Source organism: Pipra filicauda, unplaced genomic scaffold, assembly GCF_003945595.2.
Source record: "Pipra filicauda isolate LSUMZ 115617 unplaced genomic scaffold, ASM394559v2 scaffold104_size2351352_pilon, whole genome shotgun sequence".
In the NCBI taxonomy this organism is placed as follows: domain Eukaryota; kingdom Metazoa; phylum Chordata; class Aves; order Passeriformes; family Pipridae; genus Pipra; species Pipra filicauda.
Genome location: NW_024103485.1, coordinates 159,877 through 171,857, shown reverse-complemented (window position 1 = coordinate 171,857; position 11,981 = coordinate 159,877). Strand labels below are relative to the sequence as shown.

General features: G+C 42.8%; 1 protein-coding gene across 1 annotated transcript; it reads left to right on the top strand.

The window, feature by feature from the left end:
* The first annotated feature begins 3,880 nt into the window (after positions 1–3,880).
* Positions 3,881–11,741, top strand: LOC114001897 (aldo-keto reductase family 1 member B1-like). The gene is made up of 10 exons (XM_027747456.2): positions 3,881–4,023; positions 4,755–4,922; positions 5,916–6,032; positions 6,733–6,810; positions 7,280–7,402; positions 9,315–9,421; positions 9,617–9,698; positions 9,860–9,943; positions 10,840–10,922; positions 11,257–11,741. Exons 1-10 carry the CDS (start codon positions 3,955–3,957, stop codon positions 11,297–11,299), a joined length of 954 nt encoding a protein of 317 aa, XP_027603257.1. The 5' UTR covers positions 3,881–3,954; the 3' UTR covers positions 11,300–11,741.
* Positions 11,742–11,981: the final 240 nt, after the last annotated feature.

Below are 11,981 nucleotides of genomic sequence, written 5' to 3'. Positions count from 1 at the left end.
AAATCAGAAAGACACTGAAGATTGTGTCAGAGTACAGCATAGAAGGGCAAAAATTTGGATGCACCGACTGCCACAGGCATCCTGTAAAAAAGGCACCTGTAAAATAGTCACCTCTAGCACAGTGCCAGCCTTGAACACCTCTACTACATTTGCTGTGCCCACACCCACAGTTCAGGGGTGCACAGGGCCAGGCACCCCGGGAGGGCTGTCAGGGATGCCAGGGCTGCCCTGGGCATGGCAGGGAGGTGACTCAGACAAAGCACAGGAGTGAGTGGAGGTGAGCATTCAAGGACTCAAGCATCTCTCCTATTAGGAGAGGCTGAGAGAGTTGAGGCTCTTTAGTCTGGAGAAAGAAGTTTCAAGGGGGATCTTGTCAAAGTATATAATCACCTGAAGGGAAGGTACAAAGACGACAGAGCCAGGCTCTTTTTGGTGGTGCCCAGTGACAGGAGGAGAGGCAATGGCCACAAACTGAAACAGAAGAAGGTCCCTCTTATCGTTACAAAACACTTTTTTACTGTGAAGGTGACTTAGCACCGTTTTATCCAGAGAGGTTGTGGTGTCTCCCTCCTTAGAGGTATTCAGAAGTCATCTGGACACATTTCTGAGCAACCTGCACTCAGTGGTTCTGCTTGAGTAGGGGACATGGACAAAATGACTTCTAGAGGTCCCTTCCAATCTCACCATTCTGTGATTCTGTGCTGTGTCTCAATCTTCACCCAGTGCATACTCTGAAAAGGTGCCCAATATGCTTTTAGACTCACAGGGGAAAACCCCCAAGTTTTACTAAAATGTAAATAGCAATACTTCCCTTCCTACAATTCATGGAGTCACATTTGTCATTTCATTGTTGGTTGCAATCAATACATTGCAATGTTGTGCCACATTTCTCTCTGACACAAATGACTCTCCACATCTTTCTTCGAAAAAGAAACAACACAAAATCCACATCCTGAACACATTTCCCATGCCCTTCACTTATTGCATGTAGATACTCACTTGCCAGCTGCACAGGAAGAGACATTAGGCTACTTAGCATCAGTTCAGCAAAATAATGCACATTGTTTCCCCAAGGAACACTAACAGCAAGGCTGCCTCATGTTGGAGCTTTCTAAGTAAATACTTTCATCTTTGAAGGTTGGACTTGATGATCTTGGAGGTCTTTTCCAACCTCGATGGTTCTACGATTCCATCTGGACAAAACCATTCCCAATAGCATTGAACTGGCCATAAAAGTGATTTGGGTTTTTTTGCATTTCAACAAAGGCTGATCAAGAAGGAGCACCAATACTCTTCTTCTAGAAGAGTCACTCTAAAGGAAGGACAACTCGAAATCAGACACACTAGTAGACTTCCAGTCAGGTGATAGCAATCCATGGCCATGACTAACAGGGTTATGTGCAAGTCTCTGCCTGTATCTGCACACTCTGATTCGTGAAACATCTTGGCAGGGTGCTCCAGGAAGCTGTTAGACTTTGCAGGGAGGAAAATCACTATGACTCAGTAAAAATGTTGAGGTGAATGGGCCTCACTAACCACCCACACTGCACACAGCAAATAATCATCATCATCATCCTCATCAAATTAAAGGAAAGCTTTTAAACTCCCATAAAGTCAGGTTTTATATGGCTTTAAATTACGATAGTTATCTTTCTCCATGCAGATAAAGCAATCAGGTAAAACAGAACAAAAATACTTGAACAGAAAAGCCTGTATACATAACTGTATCCTTCCAGCAGATCTCCCCTGCCAGCTCTTGCTGTGGCTGAGTTGTCAAAAAAAAAAAAAAGGAAAAAAATGCCAATTATGATTGGGTTTCATACCTTTCAGACCACGATTTTATGTAATTAAGATAAGTTTAATAGCTCAATCTCAACATTTTCTAGTCTGTACTCTACATAATTTTGAACAGCTCCTATTGCTGTAGCACCCAAGCACCTCTAATAATAAATTAAGTAATATGTATATGACATAGGCTTGATGTAACAGCTTGTCAGTCTAATCAGAGGTCAGTGCAGAAGAGTACTGTGGTCCTTTCTGGCCTTAAAAAACAACGTACCATTACTGAATTTATAAAATAACTACATATTTTTCTTTTTTTTTTTTTGGTAGATCTTTCTTTCTTTTCTGTCAAATTTCTCACATCTCTTGCAGTAGCTTAGTATTTTTCTTTTTTTTGGGGGGGGGGGGATTGGTTATTGTTATATTGGTTATATGTGTTATTTCATATTTGTTTTCAATAGAAGAGACCTCCTCTCACTGCTCTGGTTTGACCACACTGGAGTTGTCATGTCACTTTGAAAAATTTGATTCCCTGCTTCTCTCTCTTGCTTCACATAAATTTGGCATCTTTTCCATTCTGCAAAGTATGATGACATCCAAGGCAGGAGAAAGACTATGATAAAGCTTGGTTAAGCCAGTGGCTTAGAAGCTAGGTCAAGGACAGCAGGAAGAGATTTTGTTCAAGTATGAACCCAGGCCATGAATTTGCCAACCAACTGAAAATACTGTCCTATAAAAGCAGCTTAAGGAATGCAAGTGCACAAAAATTATGACAAACCACAGAAAGCATCACAGCTAATGGCTCAGTAATTCACAGTTGTCTCTATATTTTGATAGATGAACATTATAAATCCAGGCATAAAATATTTAATTATCACTCACTCAAACTGTACAAGTTACAAGACAACACCAGCGGAACTCGCACAACATGTAAAGTGGTAGTTAGGAGTCAGCAATGAGCAAGAAGGAGTTTATACTAATATAAGCAAAAGAGAAAAATAGATTCCAGAAGCAAAACATCCCTATTCTGATAATCAAACACAAAGCTGAGGGTCTGTGACATGAGGTACCTAAGGCAAGGTGTTGAAATTACATCAGCTTCCTAATGTGAAGCATTTTTTCTTCCAGACAGCTGCCAGCTAAGCAACCCAGTCCCTCCAGGCCCCGGGCTCTTAATTTCTGAAACACTGCATTTGTACAATCTCCTGCTGCCTTTAAATATCAGCCCTCTGAATGCCTTTTCACCATATGTAAAAAAATCAGGGACTTTATTTGGACTAGTACACTAACTGTAGAAAAGCTGTGGTCACAAATCCCTTTTCCAGCCTCTGACACCCTACTGATGCTGGCTGATGTTTTAATGGAGCCCAGGGATCAGATGTCTTCGCATGGGTTGAGACAATGGTCCTGCAGGGAGCCCACCCCTTTGCAAAACCAGGGAACACAGAATTTAGCTAAAAGGTAAGACCATGTTCCCTTTTAATGAATTCCTCTTTGAACAGCAGAAGAGCCTAATATTATCTAGGAAAAATATGAAAAATTCAGCCCATTTGTCACCACCTGAAAGGGAGAAAATCCTCCAATGGCCTGGATACCCATTGTCCCATGCAGAAATTCTCCTGACATCTGTCAGGCTCTTCCTGCTGTGGAACCATAGAATGATCAGGGTTGGAAATGATTCAAAGATCATTGAGTCCAACTGGTATCCAGAACCGCCATGTTCACCACTAACTCGTATCCCCAAGTACCACATCTACATATCTTTTGAACACTTCCAGGGATGATCTGCATATCTTTTGAACACTTCCAGGGATGATGATTCCACCACCGCTGTGGGCAAAGCAGAACACGTGTAAGTGCCGCGTCCGTTGCTAAGACATTTGCTCTTAGTTTGTTCATTTTAAAAAAACAAACAGATAAATCAGCATCAGGCTTCTGTAGCCAAACACAACCTCAGATTGACGGTCGTTTTGTGTCTCTCGCTCACGAGGGAAGGCGGGGAGCGGGGGCCGGCCCCGGCGGGCGTGGGTCGAGGCGGGGCCGGGGCAGCTCCGCTCCTTATAGCGCCCTGGGGCAGCCTGGGGCACGCACCGACAGAGGGACAGACAGACAGACAGAGGGACAGACAGAGGGACAGACAGACAGACAGAAAGACAGACAGGCGAGGTGAGCATGGCGATTCCCTGCGTGGAGCTGAGCAACAAGATGAAGATGCCCGCTCTGGGACTGGGCACTTGGCAGGTACCACGGCGGGCGGGAGGAAGGACGGACGGCGGTCCGTCCGGCGCGACTAAGAAGAACAGCGATTAAAAGCAGAACCTCCCGCGGTGCGACGGGGCTGTTCGGCAGGATACATGTGCCCTCCTGGGGGCCGTGGGGTCGGTCTCGCCGCCCGCTCGGAGCGCCCGATGGCGGCCGGTTGTGTAACCGGGCGGGCGGCCAGGGCGGGGCGGCGACGGCAGCGGGGGGAGAGGACACGGGGAGAGAAAGGCAAAAAAAAAATAAAAAAATAAAAAAAAATAAAATGAGGGACTAAAGAAGGCGGAAGGAGGCACACAAAAAGAGGGGAAGCGAAAGAAACCGACAAAATAGACTCGGCGGTAGCGGCTCGCAGCCCCCGGGCGGTGTCACAGTCCCAGGGGGGGTCTCGTCACTGAACCGCCGCGTGGGGAAGATTTGGGGAGAGCGAAGTGGCGAAACTTCTTGGGCAACACTGAGCAAAGGGAAATGGCAGTGGTTATTGCGCTCCTGACAATGGCAGAGCCAAAACGCCTTGCAGAAACAAATTCCTTTCTGTACCTGTTCCCTGCAAACAATGCTGTTTGCCAGAATCTCGGTTGGAACTCAGTTCAACGGAGGTGATGAGGAAACTCCAGGAGCCGCTGGAAAGGGGGACTTGTGGAGCTGTCCCAGCAGCGAGCAGTGGCTGGAGAACATGGAAGAGCTCATGGTTGGCTTGTGTTTGATTTCAGGCTCCTCCTGGAAAGGTGGAAGAGGTGGTGAAGTTTGCTATCGATTCTGGCTATCGCCACTTTGACTGTGCCTATTTCTATCAGAATGAAAATGAAATAGGGAATGCAGTCAAGCAGAAGATCAAGGAGGGAGCAGTGAAACGGGAAGACCTCTTCATTGTCACTAAGGTACGGGGATGCAAGATTCCTTGGGCATTTAAATTTCCTTGCAGAGAACCCCTTGCTCTACCTTGTAAAGTAACATAGGGACCTACTCCCTTCTCTGGCATTCATTTCATAGTTTCCTTGTTGTGTGTTTATAATTCTTTGCAATTTGTACTCAGCTTTATCTGGAACCATTGACAACTTAGGATAGATAGCGTGGCTATTCCTGATCTAATAATTTCCTTGCATTGATTATCCTGAAGGTTCATTTGTACACACCTAGAGAAAGATCAGGAAAAAAAGGCAAGGCATTTGTGTGGATTCATCCGTGCTATGCAAGACATTTGAAAACTGTGTCATGTGCAAATCATAAGCCTGAAAGGGAATAGAAGTAAAGTATGGGAGTTAATTCTGAAGCATTTTATATGTATTTTCTTTGTTCCTTTATCTCATCCACTTGTCTCAGAAATGCTCCTTACCAAAAAGAACACTTCAGCTAATAATCTTATCACTTGGGGTTTTTACCACCAAAGCCAGACAAATTTAGGATAACTGAGCTTTTCCATATTAAGCTTTGTTTTTGTTAAAGAACATGGTTTAATTTAATAATACTTGCAAGTTCTTCTATGTAAACAACTTGAACTTTGATTTCAAAAACATTGACCACTGTTTTCACTGTGGATAGTTAAAAGGGACAGAAGGAATGGGCTGCTCAATACTCAACACTTAGACTGAAAAAAATAATTTTAACACAGCTTTGCTTGTCAGATACCCTTGCCAGAGTGTTACATTTATTTCTGAAAATCTCTTTTCATAAGTGGGAATACTGACTCCACCCTCATGACTGCTGGCTTGGTGATGTGTTTGTCCTACCTTCCGAGTAAAATGCTGGCATCCTGTCTTCGGCCTGCACTGGGGAGGGAGTTGTCCTTCCAAACCACCAAGGGAGAAGCTTCTGTCCCATGGTCTGGACTGTGGAGCTGTAAAGTCACAGTCAGGCTTGGTTTCTTCCCACAGTTGTGGAACACCTTTCATGAGAAGTCCTTGGTTAAAGTGGCTTGCAAGAAGAGCCTTGCTGCACTGCAACTGGACTACCTTGACCTCTACCTGATGCACTACCCTATGGGATTCAAGGTAGTCCTGCCCTACATCCCTTTTCTTATTACCTGCCTAGAAACCTGGTACACTCTTCATTATGCAGCTGGGATATACCATGGTTTGTTTGGCTCTGCCCTGAATCTGGTGGTAGCAAGGATTTGGTCACTAAGTAGTGATATGTTTTAGCACATGGCTTTTCACACTTGCTGGAACAAGAGAGTCATAGGTATGAGAACTGCTAATGTGCCTGCTGGGTCTTCAGGGAAGCTGTAATCAACACAGGATGGTGCAGTTTGGGACTGTGACCCTCTGCCGGGCTTGGAACAGCACGAACATCTCAAGTTTTGGAGATGTTGGCTTGCTCTGGAGTAATCAACAGTGAAAAATGAAGCACAGCACAGAAAGAATGTGCTTCTTTCCCCCCCCCCCCCGTCTACATCTGTGTAAAATAAATCAAAAAAATAGGAAAGAGGTAGTGGGGGGGGGTGTCTTTTCCTTTCTCTCTTGATCTGCCTAATTGCTACTAATCCCCACACTCCTTGCATGCAGGGGCTGATTTGGAAAAATATGGCCCTCATCCCAAAGAGACTACTAATGAATATGCATTATTTTTAGTTATGTAATATGTTTAAATAACCTGCTAACTTGCTGCCTGTAGATGCAGTCCAAAGTGCTAGTTCCCAGTAGGAAATTCAACTCTAACAAAGTCTATGTATTTTCTGCTTTGAAATAACAGGCTGGTGAAGAGCTGCATCCTCTGGATGACAGTGGTATGAGTATCCCCAGTGATACAGATTTTCTTGACACATGGGAGGTAAGTTAATATTTGCTCTTGAGAGCAGGTATCAACACTAAAGCTGGAGCAGAGATTTGTGTGCACAATGAAATTAAGAGATATGTTTGGGTATAGAGGATTGTCCCACAAAATTGTATTTTGACCAGATAGATGCTGCTACCTCTGGATTTGGGGAGCAAGAGGGAGATGTCTTTATTAAGGCTAAAGAGAAGAAGCTATCAGCACTGTAGGTGCTGTCACTAAAATAATAATTGAATATGCACAATGGTAGAACCAACTTATAGGTGAATCCAGGTGTGACTTTTAATTTACCGTGTGTTTTATACAGAAAGGAATTTTTATTATTATTTATTCAGATACTGTTATCTAATCTCATGTGAGTTGTTTGTTTGTTTGTTGCTAGCTTGAGGGAAATAAAATAATGTGATTTGTTTTGCCAGTAATATCACCTCCTCATGCACACTCATTGGTTGTCCTTACTCATTAGGCCATGGAAGAACTGGTGGACTGTGGTCTGGTGAAAGCCATTGGTGTCTCAAATTTTAACCATGAGCAGATTGAAAGACTTTTGAACAAGCCAGGACTGAAACACAAGCCTGTAGTGGTGCAGGTGAGATTTTTATTTCCCCTTGTCAGCTAACCTTGGAGTATAGAATCATAGAATAATTAGGATTGGTAGGTACCTTAAGGATCATGTAATTTTAAAGGACAGGGAACTTTCCACTTAGCAGCATTCCCAAATGTGTTATTGTAATATGCATTTCGTATATGTAAAATATATCTTTATATCTATCTAACATAGAATTCTTATATATTTATTATAAAAATTTCTATAAAATATATATTTTGAGTATTCCTAAATATATTCATGCTACACTTCAGCTCTAAAACTGGCTTCTGCCACACCATTTAAATAGTTTTGATGCCATGGAAAGATCACACGAAGCATAGGTGTCCCTGGTTGCCTGAAAGATCCCTATGACATGCAAGGCTTGGCTACAGTGTCAGTCTTGATGGTTTTTAGCTGACAGGGATCTCAACAGAAAAATTTTTGTATACTTGTATGTATACAAGTGGAGATTTTAGAGCAATATCTCACAAACAGTATGGATTATGCATATCACAGTAATATGAAACAGATGAGAATCTTTCAGTTTTAGACAGTGGAAAACAGTGAAAATACTCATTACCTTCTATGGGACCCTGCAATTTCCTGCTACATGGCCTCTTTCACACTCCCAAGTATCTCTGGGACTTTTGTGTCACTGCCTAAGTTGCCACAGGTCCACATTTTCCAGCCCTGGGATAACCAGCAAAACCCCCACTGTGAGTTTCTGCATCAGCATGGGAATGTACAGGGATGCACTGGACTTATTTATTTTTCAACATAAAATAAACCATTTCTCTCAATCTCATTATAGAAAGGAGGGTTGAAGTATACAATTACATACACATTCTCACCACATACCTCAGGAATGTAATCACAGGACAACAGCAGCATAAGTACCTCCTGACTCTTCCATACACAACTTCTTTGCACTCAGTTGAGGGTGCTGAATGCCCATCTCTGCCAGCTGGGGAATATCCAGGGAAATCCCCACACTAGATCCTGTGTTACACAGTGCTGTGATGCTGGCCTTGGGTCTAGTGTTTGCACTGGCAAAGCTGAGTACCAGGGGGATTTAGGGCTTGGAAAGATTTTACTGAGAGTTATAAAGGTCTGGTGGGTGAACCCAACTACCTCCCACCTCTTTCCCTCCCCCCTCTGCCCCCATTAAAAGCTGCACCTACTTCAGCAGCCTAAAGAACTTCAGACTTTGCCTCCAGTTTGCTTCTGCATGGCCCGTGCCACACATTGCCATTACAGTAGTTGCCTAATCTAGCTCAGGTCTAAATAACCTACTGTACATGTGTTTTGCATCACCATGCCTGGTAACTAAGCTACAGCATTTAGAAACAGCTGGGTATGTGCACAATGCCATGTAAAACAGCATAGGCACAGCCCTGTGGTCATACCATGGCTTGTGGCAAGTTGAGCAGCATCCCTGTGCAGCTCCTGTTCTTTTCAGTTGAAGGACATCTTTCCCAAATGACCGGTTGCAACAGGAACTTGCTTTTCTAGGTTAGCTCAGATCATCTCCTCAGGCTTCTACAGGTATCAGGGTAGACTGCTTGAGGCAAGGAGACATTGGGTGACTCTGAGCAGAAAATAAATTTCAGGTATTCTGAGCTGGCCCTCTGAAGATGCAATAACTGCTCTGCAGTAGTCCAGAAAGACTGATTTCCCAGATTCCTGACACAGAGAGCACTTTCACGCCTCCATATTATTTTTCACTATCGGTGTGTAATTTGTAGCATGAGAAAGCTCTATTTTCTGTGCTAGGCCTCTAGATATTGCTGTGACATTAATAACTTATTTTCATAAGATAAATTTGAATCATGATACTGAAAGTCAAGTCTTCACATTTTCTCTGAGCCAAGAGGAATTAAAATCTTTACCAACCATGTTTCTGTGCTTGCAGATCGAATGCCATCCATACTTAACCCAGGAAAAGTTGATCAAGTACTGTAAATCCAAAGGGTTTGCTGTGACTGCCTACAGCCCCCTTGGTTCTCCCAACCGCCCATGGTAAGAAAGCACTGCAGTCTTCCTGTACACCAAACAGTGCAGTTGTAGCTTGAATCTTTGAGGCAAATTATGTGAATAATGCAGGTAAAATGAGAAAAGTGCTGTTGATTTGTTTGCAGATTCTGTCACACAATGTAAAGCTTCCTGCAGGGAAACTATAATCTTTCTACCACCAATATTCCTATTTCTGAATAGGGCTAAGCCAGGGGAGCCTACGCTGCTGGAGGACCCCAAGATTAAAGAGATTGCAGCTAGACATCATAAAAGCCCTGCCCAGGCAAGTGGGGTTGTCAGGGCAAAATATTCCTCTTCTTCAGATGTTTTCAGGCTGATAACCAGCCTCAGCAGATGTGCCTTCTTTAGAGATACAGTAAAATGGGGCTATGGAACAGACTTCTTGGTACCCCTGTGTTCATGCTCCTCCTTGTTCTTCCCTAGGTTCTGATCCGCTTTCTTATCCAGAGAGACCTCATTGTCATTCCCAAGTCTGACAAACCACAGCGTGTCCAGGAAAACATGAAGGTGAACTTTCCATTGGGACTGCTGCTACCTTTTTTCATGCAGGATAGACACTCACACCCATAGCTCCCCCGTGTTTTAAAGAAGCAGCTCAGAGGCATTGGAAGGGGAGTGCAGAGGTGGGAAGACTGAGGCTTCATCAGCTACCTAACCATCTGTGCTTTTTCTCTGGGAAAAAGCATTTTGTTCCTGCCAGGAGAGCAATGAGTAGCATCAGAGTTGTCTTGAGTTCTGTTGTCCTGGAAAGGGAATCCCAGTTTTGGACTTGACCTGTGGGAAACACTTAGCAAGTCCTGCTTAAAGGTGTAAAGAAACAAGTGGTGAACACCAGACCTGTTACGGTTTATGTCTCACTTTAAAGCTGTGGTTCCTCTTGGCAGAGAAGTTCAGCTGCACATTGGCTTATAAGACCTGGCATCTTAAATGATACCTCTGTTACTTTTAATCCCTGCTGCTGGGTTTGGAGCTCTTTCTCCTATGAACCACCAGCAAGAATTCCTAGATGATTGATTAGCTTGAGACAGCTCTTGGCAGTTGGTACCCAGTAGTCTTCTGTTGAAGCAGAAAATTTACCTCTAGTTCCAGGATTTGTGAGACATCAAGTAATCCATCCTGAGCACCTGAAGTCTTCTCTTGGTGCATTACAACACAAAGTGCAGTGGTGTTGCCATTCAACCACCCAGAACTCTAAGATATTCCTATAAAGAGCATCTCAGAGAGAGAAGGACTATGTTGATTACTTCATGGGTAAATTTTTATCTGGCTGAGAAATGAGAGTATTTCTTAACTATGCTTAATATGTTCCTACCTCAAGTCATAAAAGCATGAAGCATGCACAGTAGCTAACTACTCATGAACCTAAGTAAAAAGAGCTTTTTTTTTTTTCCTTTCCCTGTTAGGTGTTTGACTTTGAACTGTCCAAAAAGGAGATGGATGTCTTGCTCAGCTATAACAGGAACTGGAGGGCAGTTCCAGTGATTCAGTATGTTACTATTCTTATGATCCTTTGGGCCTATTTCCGTCTGTATTTTCATTCTCCATGTCTTGAAAACATACATGACCAAAATCATGGAGAGTTTGTACTTTAAACCCTGGACCCCAGGTAATGAGACATGTCCTGGAACTGACACCAAGAGGGAGATTCATTTGGAGTGCTTCTTTCAGCATATTGTGCTTTCTCACAAGCCTGTGTTTAATTTAATGACATCTGCAAAACTGAAGTATATTGGAAGTGGGGGGGTGAGGAGACTGCAATAGGGAAATGCTGCCAAGCTACTTTCTATGGTACTTAAATGACGAGTTCTTTCTCTTTTCAGAGCTGTCAATCACAAGGACTACCCATTTAAAGCAGAATATTAAATGCAAGCGGTTTCTGCAAGACCTCCATTTAAGTACTTCCAGGTTAGAAGATGCACTCTGTAGCTTGATCTTTCTTCTTCTATAGTTCACAATAATTATGAACAGTTTCTTTTCCTCCTTTTCTAGGAGGAGATCACTAGCTGATGTAAGAATGCATCAATAGGGCTGGGGTTTTTTTAACAATGGTTATCAGAAATCTGGTTTCATTCTTAGTAGAAAGACAATGTATTTTGTTTCCTTTTTTCCTTGTCTTTCTCAATTAGAAACGTGTCTAACAAAAAATCTGGTTACTTACCTGATTTTTTTATACTTCTGGTGTGGTCAGCCATAATGGCTTGAGTCACTGTCAAGGAATGCTCTAAGCACTTTGCTTTTTATATAGTTGTGATTTTTATAGAATGTATCTCTAATACTTTAACATTTTATATGAATAAAGTTTATTAACAACAAAAGTTGATCAGTGTAGTGCTTAAATTGTTTCATACAGTTAGTTAAGCATGTTTCTCTAAAGCCTGGGGTTTTACAAATTTTAATACAGATAGAACTAAATTTCTATAATTCCTGTACAAAGACAGTACATACAGACCACTTCTTGGCTTAAGCATCAAACAGGATTGTGCTGTAGTTAGGACCTAAAGAACCAAGTTGCACCTAATTGTTTCATGTACCCCTTCCTCTGAAT

Bases quoted from the DNA above. Each gene is read 5' to 3' on its own strand.
- LOC114001897 (XM_027747456.2), top strand. From the start codon at position 3,955: ATGGCGATTCCCTGCGTGGAGCTGAGCAACAAGATGAAGATGCCCGCT. The intron at 4,024-4,754 runs GTACCACGGCGG...GTTTGATTTCAG, and splicing joins TGGGACTGGGCACTTGGCAG to GCTCCTCCTGGAAAGGTGGA. The intron at 4,923-5,915 runs GTACGGGGATGC...TTCTTCCCACAG, and splicing joins ACCTCTTCATTGTCACTAAG to TTGTGGAACACCTTTCATGA.